The sequence below is a fragment of the Syngnathus typhle genome, linkage group LG9 (assembly GCF_033458585.1).
Source record: "Syngnathus typhle isolate RoL2023-S1 ecotype Sweden linkage group LG9, RoL_Styp_1.0, whole genome shotgun sequence".
Taxonomy (NCBI): Eukaryota; Metazoa; Chordata; class Actinopteri; order Syngnathiformes; family Syngnathidae; genus Syngnathus; species Syngnathus typhle.
Genome location: NC_083746.1, coordinates 11390762 through 11413227, shown reverse-complemented (window position 1 = coordinate 11413227; position 22466 = coordinate 11390762). Strand labels below are relative to the sequence as shown.

The 22466-nt window shown below is 44.4% G+C and overlaps 3 protein-coding genes across 3 annotated transcripts; 1 reads left to right on the top strand and 2 right to left on the bottom strand.

Moving 5' to 3' along the window:
• Nucleotides 1–1178: 1178 nt before the first annotated feature.
• Nucleotides 1179–5434, bottom strand: LOC133159938 (sterol 26-hydroxylase, mitochondrial). Its single transcript, XM_061287351.1, has 9 exons — nucleotides 4983–5434; nucleotides 4409–4599; nucleotides 3875–4080; nucleotides 3586–3783; nucleotides 2543–2706; nucleotides 2259–2428; nucleotides 2095–2176; nucleotides 1719–1925; nucleotides 1179–1645 (listed from the first exon to the last, which is right to left on the bottom strand). The coding sequence occupies exons 1-9, from the start codon at nucleotides 5244–5246 to the stop codon at nucleotides 1523–1525; spliced, it is 1605 nt and encodes a 534-aa protein (XP_061143335.1). The 5' UTR covers nucleotides 5247–5434; the 3' UTR covers nucleotides 1179–1522.
• A 988-nt stretch (nucleotides 5435–6422) lies between these two features.
• eaf2 (ELL associated factor 2) lies at nucleotides 6423–9040 on the bottom strand. The gene is made up of 6 exons (XM_061287352.1): nucleotides 8864–9040; nucleotides 8239–8333; nucleotides 8039–8175; nucleotides 7764–7948; nucleotides 7400–7639; nucleotides 6423–7310 (listed from the first exon to the last, which is right to left on the bottom strand). The coding sequence occupies exons 1-6, from the start codon at nucleotides 8964–8966 to the stop codon at nucleotides 7267–7269; spliced, it is 804 nt and encodes a 267-aa protein (XP_061143336.1). The 5' UTR covers nucleotides 8967–9040; the 3' UTR covers nucleotides 6423–7266.
• A 6681-nt stretch (nucleotides 9041–15721) lies between these two features.
• Nucleotides 15722–22330, top strand: si:dkey-91i10.2 (uncharacterized protein LOC555224 homolog). The gene is made up of 6 exons (XM_061286366.1): nucleotides 15722–16986; nucleotides 17540–17720; nucleotides 18949–19141; nucleotides 19396–19964; nucleotides 20160–20305; nucleotides 20484–22330. Exons 1-6 carry the CDS (start codon nucleotides 15827–15829, stop codon nucleotides 21283–21285), a joined length of 3051 nt encoding a protein of 1016 aa, XP_061142350.1. The 5' UTR covers nucleotides 15722–15826; the 3' UTR covers nucleotides 21286–22330.
• The last annotated feature ends 136 nt before the right edge of the window (nucleotides 22331–22466 follow it).

Below are 22466 nucleotides of genomic sequence, written 5' to 3'. Positions count from 1 at the left end.
TGGCTCGACGTACGCGACGTGACGTTCAGCCACATGAACGTCAACATCAACCCGTCACAGATCGAGGTAAACGGACCAACACCTCGGATCTCACCTAAGAATTGCCACAACAAATTTTACCCCAGACTATGACGCACTAGCAAACTTTAACAAAAAAGACAGCGGTGTCTACAAGCCTACTGGAACCTACAAAAGGATTATAAGGAAGGAACACAAGAACTTTAAGAGACTGCTCATATGTGTCAGAGAGATTCTGCTCGGACAACTGAGCTGAACTTTTATCTGTTAAGATTGTGCATGTCACAACAGAAAGTTAATGTTCCATGGCTTTTTTTTCTATGAAGAACCCAGAGAAAGTTACTTAGTTATTATTTATTTCCTGTTTTTTCTGTGAAGAACTCAGAGAGGGTTATTTAGTTATTATTTATTTCATTAATAGTGTTATTATTTGTTTCCTGACTTTTTCTGTAAAGAACCTGGAAAGGGTTATTAAATAACCGTTATTTGGTTATGTGTGGCTTTCTGGAAAACAATCAATTTTTTAAGCTCCCCTACGATCGTCACACTTTTTCTGTTACAAACTGACACCGGCCCCCCATCAGAGAAGGGAAAAGTTATGTGGCCCTCACAGGAAAACGTTTGGGGACCCCTGCACTAAAGCATCAACTGTTGAACTCTTACACATAATTATACTTTATGGGATCACAAACTGTATGTTAAATGTATATTGTTATGTTGTTATGTTAAGTGTACGTTGTCATGTTATGTTAGGTTATGTTAAATGTCCGTTGCGTTACACGCAGCATGTTAAATTTATGTAAATGTCATGTATGTCAATGTCCAATGTGTATGTCTATTATAATGATCGCTCACCAACAACTAACTCGACACAGAAGGCTCCTACCATAAGCTTTAGTTAGCTTCCTCAGGAGATGCCTAAAATTATATGTCCAGCAAGCTGTATACATGATCTGTGTGTGTGTGTGTGTGCATGTGCGTGTGTGTGAATAAACGTAACTAACTAAACTAAAAAAAAAAAAAAACATCCCCATGCAAAAATAAAATAAAGTTAAAAATACCCACGTGGCAGTGGCTGCTCCCTCCTAAGAATAAAATGCACAATTCAAAATGGTTTTTTTTCTGCGCTCACCAAATGTATAACAAATAAGCCATTCTGATTATGGACAAAATATGTGCATGTCTTTTTTTTTTTCTTTCAACCAATGTACAACATGACAGTACGTTAATACATTTTGTTGCTTAAATGCATAATAAAACCATATCAACAATAAAGGTTTTGTAGCACGCGCGAACACACAGACACATACACACACACTGACACACACACACACACAAACAAAAAACTCTCTTTCTTACCAGTGCAAACGTCTCACTAAAATAAAATTGTTAATTTTAGAGTAAAATCAATCATGTCCTTTGTTGAAGTCCAATGTAGGCAATGCCTTAATTAAAAGTGTCACACAAAAAGTGTTTGTTTGTTTTCTGAACCAAGCCTTGCCCATCACACTTGTCTGTCCTTGAAGATGAGGTTGATTGGCGCGGCCGGGCACAGCAGAGTCCTGGTGATAGGTTTGACAGGTCCGGTGCTGCTGGGGTCAGGCCTCACCTCAAAACGAGCGATTAGCTTTGGAAACCAGACAACAAGAATTTAGTTGCAAACCCCAATTTGAAGCCCTAACTGTATTTTATAACCCTACCGTGGACAGCAGCAGGTACATCTCAAGCTCGGCCACCCGACGACCCAGGCAAGCCCGGATCCCAAACCCGAAAGGCACCGATCCGAACGGGTGTTGCTGCTGCTTGGTGTTCTCCTGCCGCAGCCATCGTTGTGGCAGAAAGCGATGCGGCTCGGGAAAAATGCTGTCATCGTGGGAGACGGCGTAGTGGCACAGGTGGAACAGAGTCTGAGCGGGTGGATGACAATTGCCAATTTAATGCCAAATCCATCCTAATCCAGATTTGATCCAGATTGCATCTTTCACATTAGTGTAAACGCAACATGTAATGAGTCATTGTTCTGAGCCACCCGTTGTCGTGTGTGGGCGGCGTAACTTTGTATGATCCAAGCCTCACCCTTTTAGGAAATAGATGATCTCCCACCACAATCTCGTTTTCCACAGTGAGGCGAGCGTTTCCCGGTACGACGGGGTAAAGCCTATGCAGACAACACACAATGTGGGTGTTTAAAAAAAATAAATGAAAAAGAATCATTGGGTACAGTGATGTCCCACTCTCACCGGAGCGTCTCCCTAACGACGGCCTTCAGGTAGGGCATTCGGGTGATATCTTCGGCGGTGGGCATTCCGCGTGAGGCGGGACAAACAGTCGACACTTCCTGGTGGAGTTGGTCCTGGATGCCAGGCTCCTTAGCCAGATGGTACAGAGCCCACGAAATGGTGTTGGATGTCTGAAGTAAAAGAAGATTTTATAAATAGGACTTGGAATGCATATTAAATACAATTCAATAAGCAGTAAATATTATTGCAAGATTAAGAGCATTTGATAAACGAAAGGTTTAGACCGTGTCGACTCCCGCCAGCAGGAGTTCGGTGACGCTTCCCAGGATCTCGGTGAGGTTCATTTTCTGGCTGAGAAGCAGGTGAGTCAGATAGGCGCCCTCCATGTCACCATCCACCTGCTCCTTCTTCCCCAGCTCCTCCAGCTTCTTCTGTACTAGCTCTTCCGCTGCACAAAAACAACCACATATATGCAAACGCTTCACCCAGAAATGGACAGAAATACTGACAAAGCAGAAAATAAAATAAACATACGTATAGACACACTTTTTATTACGAATTGAATTTTTTTTGTACTAGTGGTGTATTTATTGTAATTTAATTTAAATTTATATTGGTTGGTTCTATATTTCATTATCTATTTTTTTATTGAGTGGTCACTGTAAATGCTTGTTCTACTTTGTTTTCTCTTTACCTTTAATTGTATACCTAATAATGTTGATTATTTTGTAGCTAATGAAATGTGGTACGCAGCTGGCGCCCTCTAGCGGTACAATAAAGAATCCCTGCCTTTTTAAATTCAATACATTCGCATTTAACGTTCGTTTAGAAACATTTAGGTACAGTTTAAAACATTAACGTATAATACATTATAATCCATCCATCCATTTTCTGAACCGCTTAGTCCCCGCGGGGGTCGCGGATACATTATAATAAAATCATTATTTACGTTTTGTATCAAAACATTTGAGCGACTGTGCTTTGGGATTTAATTCAAATTAACTGAAGTTGAAATGTACTGCAGTTGTATCAGCGCTGGGGTAGGTGGTGAACTTTGTACCTTGAGGGAGGTCACGACAGACTTTACAGTGCATTGACACGGACCAGAACCGAGTCCTCAAATGACTCCCATTTGTGTTCATTTACTAATGTCAACTATTTTTACTCCCTGCACACATAATCATTAACAAACTCGATGAAAGGTGCACACAGAATAAGATTTTCACTAATAAAATCAAGGGTCTGGTCAGAACAGTTTAAAAATTGAAAAGATGATTATAGTACCGTTATTTGATCATGGTAAAAGTATTTCTGATGATGGTCTCACAAAATTTGAAGAGGTGGTCCCAGGTGGCCGCAAAGTTTTTCCAAAAGGGCACGTAGGGCCAGTAGCGCTTCGGGAAGAGGATGACGATAGAAGACAGCCGGAACATTTCCCCCACCGAGTGGATGAACTTTTGCGTCTCCACGGGTATGTCCTGCTCCAGGCAGCCCAGACGCGTCTCGAACAGCACCGAGCAGATGCCTCAAACAAACACACAAAACAAGGACGTTTTATTTTCCACAAACCGCACCAGGAAAGTGAAATGTAAATAGTTTTTTCTTTTTTCTTTTACCTTCAAAAGCAAACCTGTAAAGTTCTTCAGTCACGTCGGGCACCAGGTCGGTGACGCCATTGTTGTTGTTGAGGCGCAACCAGCAGAGTCGTTCCACAAAGTCGGCCACCACCGAGTTGATGGTGTCGGCGTAGGAGACAACGTGCTTTGGCTTCAGCATGCGAGGATTCAGGATGCTGCGGATACGCAGCCAATTGGCCCCAATCCTAAAAACATCAAAGGGTTAGCTTGAAAGCTAACATGCTAACAATTATAGTGTCATATCACACAACATTATGCTCTAATATTGCAAATTACTTTTGGGATAAAAGTCACTTTATCATCAAAAATATCTTCTTTAATGTTGCAACTTTCATTCATGTAATATTTCATTTTTTTTGTGTGCTACGTTTTCTTCACTCTTCAAATGTGTGTTTTGAGTGTTGTCCACACACAGCATATGGAGAAAACGTCACTGTACAAGTCAGACAGGAAAAACAGAAAAGCGCCAACCAACAAGAGTCGGCGTAGGGCGGTCAAGGTATCAAGACTCACTCGGTGAGGGGCCCGTGGGCTTGGTTGCGCACCTCTCGGTAGTGCCTCCAGTGCGGCATGTCGGAACGGACCGGGTGCCGACCCTCCTGGCGCAGAACCTGTTCGATGAGCTCAGCGCTGGCCACGTTGACGACTACCAGGGGGCCGTAGGTGGATTTCCACAGGGGGCCGTACAGCTTCTTGTGCTCGATCTGGAAGCAAAGACCCACTTGTGTTTTAATGGGTCAGGTTTGAGTAGAAGGTTGCTGAAATAAATGATTTGGACTGTTCTAGGTCTTGTCCAATTGCATAATTGTGTCACAATAATACTACTGAATGGGGGGGGGGGCTAATTTTATTTTCTGATATTTTTCTTCTTCTTACAACTTAATCTCAAACATACTTTTTTCCCCCAAATATTCAGACTTTCTTTTTAATAGTCAGATTTTCTTAGTAACCAAAGCAATGATTGAACAGGCCCACCTGGATATTTCTGGGGCCAAAGGAGGACGGCAACAAAACAACAACACAGGGTAAATAGAATATATCAAATTTAAATAAATAGGCGTGAACACAGCCTGCCTGGCCTACTTACTTGCATCTGCTGCGTGGTTTTGAAGTATCCCTTGACGAAGAGCCAGTTGAGCGTGCTGAGGAAGCTCGGCCCGCCCAGCTCGTCCATGCTTTTCACCCGGCCGACGTCGTCCGACACAGCGCCGGTGCAGGTGGACGATGCGTGGCGGCGCGCAGGCTGCCGAGGTTCGACCGCCAGGCCCGTCACTTCGGCCGCTGGCCGCGTCTTCATATGGATCCAGCAGCGGGTCCGCAAGCCGAAGCCGGTGATAACCTTGGCGAACATGTCGCGCTCTTCTGCGACGGAGCTTGTTGTTCGCTTTGCTTTTGTTGCCCGCCAATGGCGCAGCGTGCTGGGAAAATATGCGGACTTTGACACGGAGCGACCCACTTTGCAGACACAATGACATGAAGAAACACGTTACTCGGATTAAAGTGTTCAGAACTTCAGGAACGTTGCATTGGTGCCAAGAACAATTTACGTCACTCACCATGGTGACTCACTGATCCCACCCGGCATCTTCGCTTTAAAAATAGTTCGGTCAGTGATAACTCAATTATGGCTCAAAAACGCAACGACTTACTCTTGGGTCAATCTGACAATAAATAAATACCGTTTTTTTCCATGTATAATGCGCCCCCATGTATAATACGCACCCTAAAAATGGCATGTTGATGCTGGAAAAAAGCCTGTACCCATGTAGAATACGCACCCAAATTTTGACTCCTACTTAAGTCGGTTAACGTAAAATTATTTCAGAAAAAAGATCTTTGGGAACAACCGGATGTTATTCTGCCGGTCAGTATCACTGCGCATGCGCTAGCAAACTCGCTAGCGAAGAAATGTTTCGGATTTGTGTAGGGTACATTGTGACAGCAAACAAGCAGATGATCGAGCAAGCGTCTGATACGAGAGCATTGTGTTCGTATGGAGTGTGTTTGACATGAACAGCAGAGAAGAAAGCGCATCTGTAATGGCGGCCTCCGTATCATATCCGGATTTAAAAAAAAAATAATAATAATTTTTTGTACCCATGTATAATGCGCACCCCAGATTTTAGGACAATAAATTAGTTAAATTTTGCGCATTATACATGGAAAAAAATGGTAAATTTCCCATGTGAGTGTGTGTGTGGTGTTGGATTTTTTTCTTATTGAAATTTACCAGAGTGTGACATAGGATGTTTGGGGATAATTCAAGACAATTAATTCCAAACTCTTCTTTGTTCAATATACAGAAAAGCATATGATCACATAAACTTAACACATTTTGTTGAATTAACTAATTCAAATTTGGGGAGTTGGCTCCAACACACTGGCTTCTAACCTGATGTGGTAGAGGAAATGAATGGATGAATCTGTTGTGATAATATTCTCTTTGCTTTGCTGCACCCAATGGGGCTATTTTGAATATTCGCTGGATGAAAGAGACATGAGGCTGAATAGAAGAGTTAGACTGTCATATAGCCAATTAAAATATTTATTTCTCCCTTTACAAATTATGCAAGCAGGACCATTTCAACAAGAGAGGGGAAAAAAGCAGAGCTGGGTAGTGCCAACAAGTTTCCAACTGGTTGATAGGTCAATTACTAAAACGACATCAAATATATTAATATTGGGCCATTCGGCTGCTTGGAGATATAAATTAATGATTTGGATTCAAGTATTGCAGGTTTAAAGCTAGGAGGCATCACTGACCTGGTCATAACCACAAAGGTGACTAGGCACATTAGTAATTGGCTAAATTAGCAAAAGAATTTGAATGTAGCTTGATACATTAGCAACCAGGAGGTCACTAGCAAGCAACAGTGATGTCTTTAGGTATGCTAGCAAAGTGGCGAGCGAACAAGCCATGGAAGCAGCTAGATGCAGTAACAAGTGGCGATGTTACTAATCATAGTAACAATTCCACATGCTAACATGATTAGCAACCACTCACTCCTCGTTATATTAGCAGGCAAGCAGCAAGCCACAGAGGCAACTAGTGACACTGTCGACAATACGAGTGAGCGAGTAGAGGCGACAATTTGAAAAATGAAGAGAGGTTCATGTAAGAGATGCAACCATGTAAGGCACATCATGTATATTAGCTATAATGCTGAGCTGAAATGTTGAACCACTGCATGCAGGCTTTAAGACTTGATTCGCAGCTATGTTTAAAATAAACAAAATAATGCAGGATAGACCCAGGTTTCCTGAGCATTTAGTTGCTTGTATAACAAAACAAAAAGAACTGATCAAGAAGAAGAAAAAAAAGAAAAAAGGGAAAGAAATGGAAGTTAGCGGACGTCCTGGCTGGTGATTGGTCAGTCGCTTTCGCTGCCCGATTCACTTAACTGGAGGTCGTTTTCTGCAAGACAGCGGGGGAAAATTTGGATTTAAGTAATTAAAAAAAGTACTCATTTAATGTAACAATGGGTGGTTAGGGTGGTTACTCACTAAGCGTGTTCATGAGCCCACCGCCGCCAGCGCCACCACCCCCTCCTCCTCCCTCCTGCTGCCGGCTGTTGGTGGTGAGGACCGGCATACTTTGGGGGTTCTGGGCCACTGCTGTGGTGCCAGTACCACCGGTCCGCTCGTCCTCCGAGTCACTGCTGTCATCGCTGCTGGAGGACGAGGAGCTGTTGGAGGAGCTGGCACTGCTCATCTGGTCCATGACGCGTGCCTCCGCCATCAGCTCTGCACAATGATCATTGAATAGCAGCATCACAAAATATATCATTGGGTAGGTCAGCCGCTGCAGAGATTTTGAAAGCGAGCAGGGAGGTCGTAGTTAGTGAACTAAGTAGGTAGCAGTTGACACCTTTTTCGATATCATCCAAAGGCGATGCGGGCGAGGTCTTCTCTTTGGGCGGAGAATTTTTGGATCCCGGCAAGCTCTTGCTTCCACTTCCGCTGCTACTTCCACTACTGCTGCTTTTCATCTGCTGGCCCAGACGACTGGGCTGCTGCTCCACGCGGGAATGAATCTTACTGCTGCCTTCGGCCCTGGAACACATAAAATAAAAAGCCAGAGAGCAAATGAAATCCTACACTCGTAACAGCGTTTGGGAAGAAAAACAAAAACTGCATCAATGCCTGGTCTTCTTGACTGCAATATTGCTGCTCAGCTTCTCCAGTCGGTATTCGCCAGTGTCGTGGTTGACAATGAGGATACACTCCTTCATATAGGAACGCTTGGAACCCTTGAAAACTGTCACAGGGGCACTGGAGCCCTAAAGCACAGAAAAACTATAAGCAATTCCCACCTTTTTGAAACCATCAAGGAAAGGTCTGACCTCTAAATTGGGTAAAGTGATGGTAACTTGCTCTCCTTTGCCTACTTCCAGATCCCCTTCACAGGCTGTGTCAATCGAAGCTGGTTTGAAATCATCTGGGGAACAAAGTGGACGATTTTTAATTCAAGTGGTTGTGGGTGGATATTTTGGGGACTCATATGTCCTGAATGGCCTGAACAATTTTAAGACAAAACAATGAGTCATATTTTTAAAAAAATATTGCAAAAACATTGGAATGGGGGGAGGTTACAAAAAGACAAACATTTAAGTCTGAATGATTAGAAAAATAATAACTCAAATAATAGTGAACTATTAGTAGTAGTGTGACGGTCACTATGCTGCCACAAGATGGCGGTGTTGTCTTCATTGAGAGTAAGCTAACACACGAGCTATTTGAGAGATGCTACAGGTACATTTCACGTTGAATAAACACATTAAAACCAAATTAACAAGAAAAAAAAGCGACATTGGTGTGAATCAAGAAGCCAATACACAAACTCAGGAGGCGGTTAATTTTCTTGAACTTGTACCCTTCGAAAGTAAAGGAAATACTATGAGCTAGCATGCTCACTGTTAGCCCGTGTGGGGAAGAAGAAAAAACACATCATCTGAAGCGTTCACTTACATCGCACAGTGTGGTAGGCACTTTTGGGATGGTTCTCGAACGTCTCTCCCAATTTCAAGACATGCTCCTGGTTGTCAAAGTTGGCGTAACTTGTTCCATTCATCCTGAGTTTGGCCGGAACTTTTGGCAGCTGTTATTTTTTTCGATGGCCATGTACCATAGTGTCGTCGAGCTCCGCCTCTTCTTCTTTCTGATTGGTTCGGGGTGAATCAAAATGTGTGCCCATTGACTCACAGCCTGTCACTTGAAATGACGTTAGTGTCCGTCATGAATTGATAGTAAAAATTGTTCTGTAGTATTTTTACATAATTCCTAAAACGTCACTGAACAATTAAATATAAGATTACATTATTTATTTTACAGGCAATGTATTTTTAATTATTTTGACATTGATCTCACTGGTTTCAAGTCAAACTTGTTTCAAGGTGTAATTTATCACATTAAAACGTAAAATCTATCACTCTAAAACATGACATTTATAACAAAACGTGATACAGAACTTTTTTTTTTTTTTTCCATAATTTTGCATTGGAAAATTAATCCCAATCCCCACGGACTGATTTTGAGTGGCGATGAGCAACAAGAGTGAAGTGTAAAGAGAGAGTAAAAAGAGGCTAAACAGTATATAATCTGTTTTCCTGTCTTTAACGCCTAATGAATCCTAAACCTTCAATGGGGAAGGTCCATCTGATACCTTTGTGTTAAAGGATCAACAATGTGACACAAAAACCATCTCTTAGCCACTTTGCTTGTGGATTTTTCTGCAGGTCGGCTTTACTTGACAAAGCGGCTGGCTGTATGGTGTATCATCTGTTGGTCTGCTGTCTCCACTTTCACTGAGCGTGAGGGGAAAGCCATTTGTTTGTTCATGGAGGTCGTGGCTGGTGGGCCACAAACGAACCATCTTCTTAGGGCCCGTCTAGAGAAATCAACACTCAAAACACCAAAAAAGGCTTGCAAGACTGAAATACAAAGAATCAAGAGGAAAACAACTTAACGCATCTAAAACCAATCACATTTTAATAAATTACCCCACCGATGTTATATTTTGCAGACATTAAAGTGCAACTTTGATGTGAAAACTCTTAGTGATGTTACTTTTGAAATAGTCTTCAATGTTTGCATGATCAAAGGGCATTTTCTTTGTTGTGTTTGCTGGTTGAAAGCCATAAATCAAGATATGGCGTGTTTTTGAATTCCGGACTGAACTCGATTTTTTTTTCTTTGGCTGTTGGGTTGTTTGTTTGTTTGTTTGTTTTGGGGGGGCTGGCCAGTGTGACTGAACATACGATCCGATTTGATGTTTTATTTTTACAAGGCGTACGTGAACGCAGCACAGTTCCCAAGGAGAAAGCCGCAAAGAAAGCGGTCGCGTGGAAGAGAACCTTTGCTTAAAAAAGCGGACAAAAAACGCGTCGTATATTTTGTTCAGTTTTTTTGCCCTTTAAAAGTAGAAATCTAGTCTTACTGGCAGGAGCGGTTTGGCTTGCAATCTACCCGGCGAGCCTGCCCCCCCACGCCGGACGCGAAAGCGAACCTGCCATCCGCCTCACGCGATGGAGGTGACGGAGCCCAACTAATCTGCCGTGAGTACGCTAGGTTGACGTTACCTTAAGCATCTCTGGCATTTCCATGCAAAAATACAGCTGCATGGTGGAATATGTCACATTCAAGTGATCCTACACTGCCTTTTAATGCATTTATAATGTACTGATTTAACGGCAAGATGTTACATATTTGTATGGTAACGACAACGTTACCGGACAAATTTACTTCAATGTGGGTCTTTGTGCCAAAATACCTCCACAGAAATCCTCCTTGTGTCACATGGCAATTGTTGGTCAAAAATGTAGTGTTGAAATGGCAAAATATGGAATTTCCATGGGAAATGTGTCATTATTAGGGTCATGTTACATATAATTTCACAGAAACATACAACATATTTTGTGGCCCAATATAATCTATTCTTCAAAATAGTTTTTATGGCAACAAGAATCCGTTACGCTAATACAGCCATGTTACAGTCATTTTATTCTTGCATTATTTTGTTAATGTACTGTACATATCTCTCTCAGCTAATCAGCTATTGCTATTTTATTCTGCCAAATACTTATGTCAGCATCGGCCAGGAAAGAAAATAGTGAAATTAAAATTTGGGCAGCCAAATATTGTATTTGTGACTTTATGTCCACGGAAAACCACGACCGGCAACAATTTCTATTTGAGGTTGTTGCGGCTTCCCGCAAGGTATCAATATGACGCCTGCATTTAATGATTAGTGGTGGTGCTATGTTGTTGTCAGACAGCAGATAACGTGATGGACCCCCCCGGGATGCCAACACCCCGCCGAGGAGCTGCACGCTGTGTTGACTTAACACTTGGCGCGCACGCTACAATTAGCATGCAGTAGCACAGTGGCTGACATCAGCTGTTTGGCTCCCTTCATTGACTGAGCAACATCAATGAGCCTTATCAATAAGTACTTACAAAAAAGGGGAATTGAATGTTTAAAAAAACATTTTTAGACATGCTTGAATCAAATGATCAGCAATACTTGAGCAGAATATTAGTTATTTTATAAACAACAACAAAAAAAAATGTAATCTTTGTTATAATTACAATACCCAGTTATTTAATCGATCAACATAAAAGTGTCTAATATTTTTATAAAAATCTTTAACCTATAATGTAATACATACATTTTAGAGATGCACCGATCCGACTTTTTCAGTTCCGATACCGATACCGATGCCGTGGCTTTGCGTATCGGTCGATACCCGATACCGATCCGATATGATTTTTTTTTTTTTTTTAAACGTTTATTTCGAACATTAAAGAAATACAAGAAAAAAATAAAAATACAGAAAAATGATAACTCCATAATACAATAGAATATAAAAGAAAAAAGATATTGCATCATAATTTTCCTTTATCGTAAAATCATATTTGTTCAAAAAGGGAGTAGAAGGAAGCCTAAGCTTATCTGACTCTACCCCATGTAACTACATGTTTCTATTTAATTCTGTCAAGAATTTGTCCATAGTCAATATATTAAAGAAAGAAAAAAAAAACATACATATATATATACATATATATATATATATATACATACATACACACATACATATATATATATATACACATACATATATATACACATATATACACATATACATACATATATATACCATATATTTTCTCATTAAAATACAAAGCAACTTAAACAACTTCACAGCATGTTACGGTATCCCGTCAATATTTTGTCCTTATACATTTTTTTAAACTTAGGTAAGGTACTACAGTTCTTTAATTCGTCACTGCTGGTGTTCCATAGTTCCACACCTCTAACTGTTATACAATGTAACTTTAAGTTTGTTCTCACCAAATCTCTTTTAAACATACGTGTTCCTCTTAAATAATGGGTACTTTCCCTCCACTCAAACAACCTCTGGATACTGTTTGGTAATTGATTATTTTTTATTTTGTACATGAGTTGGATGGTTTTAAAGTCGACTAGGTCGTTGTATTTCAGTGAGTTCAATTTAATAATTGAACTCACTGAAATAATAATTCCGATTTTATTTAAGAAGCTACATAACTCTACATGTGGAACAGAAAAGACCAAAGGCAATGGCATCAGGCAGACTACACAGTTCTTTGCTCTAAATTAGGGGTGTCCAAACTAACGGTCCAGTTTTTATTGGCCCGCAGCAAATTCTGAAAACATAATTGAATATGGCCCGCACAAGAAGCTTGAGCTCAGCTTCTCAGTTTCCACACTAGATGGAGCCCGCCACACAAAGCGTTTGACGTCCCATTAACACCCCCCCGGAAGAGAAGCGAACACGCAGCGTTTGACATCCGATTAGCCCCCCCCCCCCCATTCGGGAGAGAAGCGAACGCGCAGCCTTTGACGTCCCATTAGCAACCCGAAGAGAAGCGAACGCGCAGGGTTTGACGTCAGCTTAGCAACCCGGGGAAGAGAAGCGAACGTTCGCTCCATGTTTGCGTTTGTTTAGAAAACTCTCGTGGCATGCGGCACACGTGCTGCTAGCGTATGACGTAGCCCGCGTCCCAATAGATTAAGGAAAGTATCGGCTCACAGATCGGCTGTATTTTCCGATACCCGATCCATCTATTTTGTTGATATCGGGACCGATATCCGATCCAGATATCGGATCGGTGCATCTCTAATACATTTCATTATGTTTCTGATCATTTCGTTGATTGCAATCAATTAAGCAACCATATGTTTGTGAAATGTGAATTAGCCTTGTCGGGAGGAACGCCGCTGATAAAAAGTGAGGCGATAAGCGAACAACCTTGTCATTCTCGCTCTTGTCTTGAATGACAACATCATCTCAAGGAAACTTGGAATTTTGCCTAGCGGAGGGACTCTTCCACATAGAACTAATCTTAGCATCGAGCTAATTGCATATGATCGCGTGTGATCATATCGAAGAGTAGAGCACGCTGCTTGCGTGGAGTTCCCTATCCACCACAGATGGAAAATTAAATAATGAATGAGAGAAACTGGCCTGCGTACGCTGATATGTGTGACCCATTTGTTGTCAGATCAGCTGCTGCGGTGTACCACCTGGTCAGGCCCAGATACCGTTCAGCTTGTCCCCTGAAATCTTAATTGTTCACACTTACAATATGACAATATGTACATCCTAGTGTCAGACTAAAAAATGGGAACTTAGAAGAAATCTAAGAATTTTTTTGGGGGTTGGTAAAAATAGTTTCTTTGAGATATTGATCATCCCACCCAAGGAAAAAGATCGCAGTGATGAGCCAGCGATACGGGCGATCAGCCCAGAGAAAAGTGATCATGAGTGTTACTTTTACTCGCCCCGCCATGATGAAAAACAAGACAAGTTTGCTGGGAGCCAATCGAGGCAGTTCTTTGTGTATCCCACGTCCTCCTCGAGAGAGGTCCGCTCCACTTGACACCGCTCGGGTCAAGATGAGACGTGTCCTCACGCCTGGATAATTCACGAGGGGGGTCAATTATTCATCGTGTGCGTCCCTCGCTCATTACAGACATGGGGGTGATTGGCCGACCGGCGGCCATGTTTTGTGGGAGGCCAAAACCCTAAAAGAATCTTACTGTGACAATTTAGTAACCAGGGAGACTCAAAGGCGTAATGATTACAGTTTAAAAATCACACTGTGATCTATTACTTCGATATCCATCAATGCCTCTCTCAAATTGAGGCCTAAAAACACAACAACCTTACAGTCAGCACATTATTTCCACTGCATCAGAGCTAAAATTATTTTGTCCATATGCATTCATATGATAAGACAAAAAGCTGTTGAGCGAGTGGCTTGGCGGTTTCCGTGGCAACCACATCGGAGCATGCTCAGTTTCTCGCTGGCCGCAACAAAAGAGGAGGGTTCTCCCTCACACACACACATTGATTGACGCACACGTGCACTTCGGAGACGACCCGCAAACGCCGGCTTTTGTTTGCGTCGGCAGGAAACCACTTTAAAGGAAGCTAGCTGGTGGTTTCAAAGAGAAGCTAAAAACGAGTGTGAGAGAAAGGTATCCCCCACATACACTTGGAGTCTTTGAACGGCCGCTTGAGTCTTTCCGCCTTGTTCTCAGCAGCTGACAAAAGGTGACGCTTCCATCATTGCATGCTGGCAAGTCTGAGGGAAGACAAGTGGTTGGAACCCAACTGATGACGCTTATGGTTTTAGAGATAGAAATTCTTGTTAGGGTTTTAGGGATTGATTCTGGTTAGGGTTTGAGATTAGAGTTAAGGTTAAGAAAACTGGACGGAAATTCAAAATCCACTCTCAGCAGGAACAATGAAGAATATCGATCCACGGCTTTTCATTCTGTCATTATGTGCACCACCAATCAATCCATCAACCATCTGGGGGGGTTATTATTATTAATAATGTGCTTTGTAGGATGGACAAGGAGCCCCTTCCCCGCACCTGATACATTACCAGTGTGTGTGTGTGTGTGTGTGTGTGTGTGTGTGTGTGTGTGTGTGTGTGTGTGTGTGAGCTGACTGTCAATGTTATGCGTTGCTGATGTCACCACAATGAGCTTCTGCGGTGATGACAACATGCACTAAACCGATAAGTTTAGTTTCACCTGTGCCGGGGAGTAAACCCTCCAAGCATGAATGAGCACACAAATCAATGACAGTCATTGATATTCCAATTCCCATCAGGCTCATTCTACTCTGTGATTGTCTAGTAATGACTGGTCTCGCTGTGTCATCAACGCCATGCATCAATGAGCCCAAGCCCATTTATTGAACTAAAAGCTTAGAAGCAAGGAGTGTGTATTTTTTAACAGGCACTTCCCTCTCCCATTGCGAAATATTATTATTACTTCTTTTTTTAACGCTGTCAATCATTCAGCACTGCAGGGACGCCGCATCAGCTGCAAGGGAGTCGCGTCTAAAAATGATTGCCACTTGACAGACACTGTTCTACATCTCAGTATCCCATGGGGGAGGGGGGGGTCGTTCTACTTTACATTCATGTGTGTACTGCAAGGTTATGCGAGGAATTTACTTTTATTGTCTCTGTGTAGCCTGTGGGAAAATTCAAGTAAACTGACCCCTAATTAGATGACGTTAGTGTGTTTCACACAGGGACACTGCACACAGCCCCAATTCCGCATTAAAGTCTGGGTTTTTTTAGGCTCTCGGAAGAGGGACATTGTGGGATGCTAGCCTTAGAGCTGCCAGAGGAGAAGGAGGGCGGCAGGGGAAGTCTTGAGACCAGATGAAAACTAAATAAAACAAAATGAGGTAAGTTGTCACACTGTCCTGAGAAGAAACAAGAGGCCAGCTGTTACGTAACAAAATTCGACTTTTTAGGCCAGACAACTGTGAGAGAGCCTGGGCAAGGCCATACCAGACGTGACGCCTCCATCATGATGTGACCACCAGCCCTCTGCACCCTCTAGCAGCCCACCACCCCTTGGCCATGGAACCCTGCGTCTCCCACCTCCCTTTGTCCACCGCTGCTCTTCCTACTTTCCCCCGGTACCGAGCCACCACCCACTATCCCGGACCTCAGTGGTACCCACTAGCATCTCGGTGTAACAGCAGCACCTTGCTGTCTAACTTGAGACATTGCACTGGTGAAAAGGGGCCTGCAGAGATCATACCAGGACATACTCTCGATGTCCCAACAGGGGGGAGGCCATACCGGAGTATGGAAAACCTGAACTGGAACCCAGTTCTGGATTCAGGTTTGTGCTCATCCAGTGAGTTTATTGTACGCTACACGGCCACCAGCCACTGGTACGACGGGCCCCCAGATGGGTCCAATTCGGAGAGCCTGGCATATTACCCCCAACATAGTCCCCGCAGGAAGGATGTGCCCAGTTTCCCGCAGTTGCTTTTCCCCACTGGAATGGACGAATGGGACGCCAGGAAAGGTCTAAGGGAAAAGCTTCGCCTACAAAGTGCACGGTCAGCAGTGGAGCCTTCAAAGACTCTACCACTGCGTACCACAGACCCCACACCTGTCGAACTGAACGCAGGGTGCCGGCCAGCGGGCGGTATGCGTCTAACTTGCCCCCAGGAAATTAAACAGGAAGTCCTGAGGAGACTTGAATTGCGTCGGCAGAACAGCAGCCCCAACCTGGCTCTCCACGGGGCCCCACGCAGCCCGAGAGCACTTCCGGTGTCCCACATCGTTTCCAGTGTCCCCGTTTTGGGCGGGGACAACGGACACCGGCAAAGCATTTACATGGGCCCCCTGTACATCCCCACCTTTGAGGAGTTTAAAAGAATGAGGATGAAGGACCGGAACCAGCCACCCGCAGCAGGTTCTGAGGACTCGGGTCCTCCCGCTTGTAAGACCGAAACAGGTTCACCGATCCGCACGGGCCCATCTCCAAGGACCCCACTGCAAGCTTCAAATCAGGGAGAAAGCGGTGATAATAGTCGGCGTAGGAGGTGCAGTCTGGAACCGGTCGGGTCGGTTCCCTTCCCAACAGGCAGGGACCTCAAAGGGCGACCATCCAGTTGCTGCCCTGCGCTGCTACTGGAGGGAACGGACCTGTCCAGCTATGGGGCCAAGATCTACAAAATGAAGGATGGCCTCATTGGCTCAGCTCTGGACCTCATCAAGAAGAGGTAAGCCAGATCCATAATCAATAGGTTAATATTGTATATTGAAACTGTAATATTATTTTTACATAGGAACACATATTTGATTCTTTGTGTATTGGCTAAGATAGGCTAACGATATTCCACGTTTGTATCCCGATTTGTATCTGTATCAGGAAACAATACATCAATGCAAAAACAATATTTGATATTTGTGTTCTCATACAGAATGACGTCACATATCACATTGAAGCTTGTGTATTTTAAAACAAAACCGATATGAGTCATCCCGACATCACTCTTATGCTCGACGTCATACAACAATATCACTCATTTGGCTTGTGTATCAAATCATCGACTTTTGACAATTGTGTATCAGTAGTGTACCATAAAGAACATGATCTGTTCGGCACACCATCATCATTGGACACTTGCATAAAACCCAAGATCCAACACCATATTAATATTTGTTGCTTGCGTATAACGACAATCCATAACAAAATGGCTATTTGTCGATTGCATTTGGATATTGACACGCTGTGTCCCATTCCCATCATCACCCCCCTCCCCACCAAACCAGCTGCAGTGCAGACATCTCCTCCGAGGCTCCCGTCAGGCTGCCAGCTGAGCGGGACAGAGACGCCCCCCAACAGCCCCCCGCCGCCGTCACCATGGCAACCGCGGCAGGAGCCGAGGCTGGCCACCAGACGCCCGCAGGAGAAGCAGAAGACGGCGGCCAAAGCGAGGAAGCGCGAGAATGCGTAAGGAGAATTTTACATTTTAAATATATCCGTGCGTGTGTGCGTGCACGTGTATTCGCGTGTGTTTGCTTAAGCGTGCGGTTCAGCAGCGACTTGGCTCGCCAAATGTCTGCGTTCAAGGATGGCGAGGACACTGCGACAGACACACACGTCCATGCAGAGATATATGCGTGTGCGACTGTCCGTGCATGGAAGGGAATGTCTGAAGATGCATGGAAAGAAAGGGAGGAATAAAAGAGGGATTATCTCCATCCCTGGCAACTCATCCATCCATCCATCCATCCATCCTGCAGCATTCCCGGGGTCAAACTCGCATAGTCATTCACACGTTTGGCTTTGACAAAAGATTAGTAAAAAATAAATAAAAATAAAAACGAGAGCGAGAGAGGACATTAAAGCAGCATTATGTAACAGCTATAATTCAAAACATCAGTGGGGGAACGTCACCCATGTCACTCCAGGGGACACAAAAGTTCAAACGTAGGATAGAATTTGACTAGAAAATACAGAGATGCTAAGGGTATGTGCTCTGTTAGCCGGCACTAGCTAACTGATTTTTCCTACAGATGCTACGTCAATGCAGTGCCGTTAGCTGTTATTTTGCTCTTTTGCTAGCTTAAAAGATAAAGATGCTACGCCATTATAGCGCTGGTAGCCACTGACATGTTATAAATTATTACGGCAAAACAACAGAATCCAAATCAGTATAAGTTGCTTTGACTTAATACAAGCTGCTAGCCACCACTATTTAAAATCAAATGTCTCATTTTATAGCAATGAATAAAACATAATACATTTCTCAAATCAAGTATATGTCGCGCTATTGTACTGTCTCTTTAAATGCCGCCACCCCTCCTCGCCCCAGCCCTTCCCGAAGCCGAGCGTAAAATGTGATTTGTTACCCCCCGCCCGTGCCTGGCGAACCTTGAAAGCTCGTTTAAAAAAAAAAAAAACTCCGGGAATCATGCCGCATGTTGAGGAATTCTCAGCCGAGGATGCTTCAAATTATGGAGATAAGAGGTCACATTTCAATGCGCGTGACCTCAAACAGATACGGAAAATCCTGATATCATTATTTGATGTGTGATGTAAAAATTTGGAGCTTGTATATCACGATACGTAACAATATTTGAGGGTCAAATGATATTGTAAAAAAACAAAGACGATTGAGGCATATTGATACTTGATATCAATACTTGATTGACAAGTACGGTTTGCCTTCCCTCAGCCGCCGGGCGCGTGCCGGCGTTCCAGCTCAGACGCGACGTACGAGCGATCGCAGGTGGCTGCGGAGTGCCGCCTGCAATCGTGCCACGGTGACCCCATGCCGGCCGACGCGTCCAGTCGCAAACAGCCGGAGATGAAGGCCAAGATGCAGACCTCGCCACATGGACGACATCATCGAAGGCAGAGAGACAGCGGTGAGGACAAAGGAGACGGACAGCCATGTGACTCATTGGAGATTTACTGGGCTATAAAGAGCAAGCCCCTCCCTTCCCGATTTCAGATTGTCAAACTGGGTATATTATCCGACAGTGATAAAGCAGCATCTACAGGAACATTTAGCAAAATATTAAAAAAATATATAAAATTTATCAAACTACTTTTCACAGCGCTATCAGTATTTTGGATCCCTTTTTAAACTGTATCATGTGACCTTTTGCTCCGCACTCAGCTCCGGCAGCACTTCGCGGTCACTCGGAGCCTCCCAGAGAAGAGCGCCCGGTGGGTTTGAACGACCGGTCAGGCTCAGATCGCCGGACGGGCCGCAGCCGTCATCACCGCTGGAGCACCATCAGCAGCCTGAGCGCAGACAGCGGCGTGGTCGGCCTCAGCGAGGAGGACGACAACGGCGCCGAACCCCGGCGGAGGCGACGCGGCGCCGAAGTGGAGCGGGCCGACAGCGGCATCGGACCGGGCCTATCCCGGGCCTGGAAGAGACTCCCGTTGTGCGCCGACTGCGGTCGGCGGGACGAGACCTCGGAGGGCCAAAGCGCGTGCGAGCGTTGCGCTAAACTGCGGGCCGAGCGGAAGGAAGCCGTGTTGGAGTTCCTGAAGACTGAGAGCAGCTACGGCGAGGACCTGAGGATCATCAAGGAGGAGTTCTATGAGCCCATGCGCGGCGCCAGCCTGCTGAGCTCCGAGCAGTTGGCCGTGGTCTTCGCCAACGTCCAGGAGCTGGGAGACGTTAATGAGAGGTTCACGGAACATCTGCACGACGCCATTGAACACGCTCTGGACCAGGTGAGGGGGACTTTGCCACAGTCAGGCCTGAAACTTTAATTTGAAACCCTGACCTTCATGTTAGATCCAAACCGATAAGTTTCAGACCTTAACACAGGCTTGAAGCACATGAACCAAAAACTTAAGTCTTCAGATTAACGTGCCGGACCGGGACTTTCCAACTGACTGACTGACTCTCTGGACGTTTGGCCTTAGGGAGACGAGGATCTGCTGACGGTGTCCGTCGGTGAGATCTTCCTGGAATTTGTCAACATGCTGCCGGCCTTCCAGACGTACTGCATGCAGCAGTCGGCCTCCGTGAACATGCTCAACGCGCTGGAGAAGGAGAAAGAACTGCTCAGGTGCTGTTGTTAAATTTTCCAGATGTACGCAAATGTTCTTTGCATTTGGCCCACTGTGGAGCTTTTCGGGTTCCCGCCAGTGTAATTCTTGACATGAAAGGCACGAGGTCATCATTAATTCAGAGGTTTTCTATTCATAGCCATCTCTTGAGTCTCACTGTCTTTTCACATCTTCCAGGATCTTCCTGGACGTCTCCCAGAACGACAACACGGCGCTGCGTCGCATGAACCTGCGTTCCTTCCTCATGGCGCCTCTTCAGCGGGTCACTAAGTACCCTCTTCTCCTCAGCCGCCTCCTCAAAATTACCCCGGAGAAGCACCCCGAATATGGCCGACTCCGCGAAGCCAAGAGCCGCGTGGAGGCCCACCTGGAGCACATCAACAACAAGACCAAGCAACAGGACGGCAACGGCGTGGCCTCCTGGTCCCTACGCTCCTTCCGCCGCGACAGCCGCAAAAACAGGGAGCCGGTGGACGCCGAAATGCGGGAGGCGTCCATGAGGACCCTGGGTTGGACCCGGGAGGACACCCGCTTCGTCATGGAGGGCCCCTTGCAGCTCTCGCAGCCGGCCGACGGCCAGTGGGTGAAGAAAGGAAGCAAGGCGCTCAAGTTCCAAAACGTCCAGAGTCTCCTCATGGTGAGGACGCGGCCCGGCGCCGAGCAGGCGTGCGAAGTGGGAGAAAGCGTCCAAGACGGAGTTCTGGTTCTGATCAAAGACAAGAGCAGCGGCAAGTTCACCGTGATGCGCGAGCCCATCCGGCTGGCCAACTGCGTGGTGTCCATGGACCCCGAATCCCAGGATACTTTTGAGGTTCTGGACATCCGGCGGGAGTCGTTTGTTTTCCGGGCGGCGGACAAGTCTCGGACGCAGAACTGGTTCCACCAGATGAAGAGGTACGCTCGGGACTTGGGAGCCTGGCGCAAGAGACGCAACGCTTTGCCCAACATCATGATCAACACCAATCAGAGTCGGTCCTGAGAGAACCGGGACCAAAGCGAGGCCTTTTCCGACATAGATGGAGCGCTCCAAAAACTGCAATGTGACCCCCATGCTGCTGCCTCGAACACACAAAAAAAACAATGAAGACGTGCAACAAATGGAAGAGCACTTTTGAGTTGTTTTGGTTTACAGAGCTATGGATCCAGAGTATTACTGCCACATTCAAAAGAAAAAAAAACTTGGGACAAAAATTGTATGCGAATGAGAATACGGAAAATTCATATTTTGAGGGGGAAAATTTTTCAAATCTATTGGCATATTTAAAAGAAAATACCTTTTTTGATGTCAGATTATTTACCGTTTTTTTCCATGTATAATGCGCTCCCATGTATAATACGCACCCTAAAAATGGCATGTTGATGCTGGAAAAAAGCCTGTACCCATGTATAATACGCACCCAAATTTTGACTCCTACTTAAGTCCGTGAACGTAAAATTATTTCAGAAAAAAGATCATCTTTGGGAACAACCGGATGTTATTCTGCCGGTCAGTATCACTGCGCATGCGCTAGCATACTCAATAGCGAAGAAATGTTTCGGATTTGTGTAGGGTACATTGTGACAGACAGCAAACGAGCAGGTGATCTAGCAAGCGTCTGATACGAGAGCATTGTGTTCGTATGGAGCGTGTTTGAAGTGAACAGCAGAGAAGAAAGCGCTTCTGTAATGGCGGCCTCCGTATGATATCCGGAGTTAAAAAAAACAAAAAAAAAAACTTTTTTTTGGTACCCATGTATAATGATTTTAGGACAATAAATTAGTTAAATTTTGCGCATTATACATGGAAAATAACGGTAGACATTTTCAGATGTATTATTCATATAATTTGTCTGAAATCAAGTATTCCAATATGTTTTCTTTTCAAATAATGACTCTTCACATAAGATTAGTCAAATTATTTTTTTCTTTCCAATGTGGCTCTAATAGGCTGACTCCCTGCTTGATGCAAATCATAATGCAGAGTGATCAAAGATTTGGATGACCAAAAAAAAAAAAAGAATTTAATATTTGTGCTGTGTATCTGCCATGATTGTAAAGACTGTTTATTTCCGTACATCTTTTGAGAAAAGCAGATGACCTAACCATGACGCCATTTTGTTTGTGTGTTGTTTTTTTACAGAAAAGTAGGGAAAAATGCAATTCACATGGGGGACGACATGT

Bases quoted from the DNA above. Each gene is read 5' to 3' on its own strand.
- si:dkey-91i10.2 (XM_061286366.1), top strand. From the start codon at position 15,827: ATGGAACCCTGCGTCTCCCACCTCCCTTTGTCCACCGCTGCTCTTCCT. The intron at 16,987-17,539 runs GTAAGCCAGATC...CCACCAAACCAG, and splicing joins CTGGACCTCATCAAGAAGAG to CTGCAGTGCAGACATCTCCT. The intron at 17,721-18,948 runs GTAAGGAGAATT...GCCTTCCCTCAG, and splicing joins GCGAGGAAGCGCGAGAATGC to CCGCCGGGCGCGTGCCGGCG.
- eaf2 (XM_061287352.1), bottom strand. From the start codon at position 8,966: ATGAATGGAACAAGTTACGCCAACTTTGACAACCAGGAGCATGTCTTG. The intron at 8,334-8,863 runs GTAAGTGAACGC...TTTGTTCCCCAG, and splicing joins TGCCTACCACACTGTGCGAT to ATGATTTCAAACCAGCTTCG. The intron at 7,949-8,038 runs GCATTGATGCAG...TATGTGTTCCAG, and splicing joins ATTGCAGTCAAGAAGACCAG to GGCCGAAGGCAGCAGTAAGA.
- LOC133159938 (XM_061287351.1), bottom strand. From the start codon at position 5,246: ATGTTCGCCAAGGTTATCACCGGCTTCGGCTTGCGGACCCGCTGCTGG. The intron at 4,600-4,982 runs GTAAGTAGGCCA...CTTTGCTTCCAG, and splicing joins AAACCACGCAGCAGATGCAA to ATCGAGCACAAGAAGCTGTA. The intron at 1,646-1,718 runs GTAGGGTTATAA...TGGTTTCCAAAG, and splicing joins TGTACCTGCTGCTGTCCACG to CTAATCGCTCGTTTTGAGGT.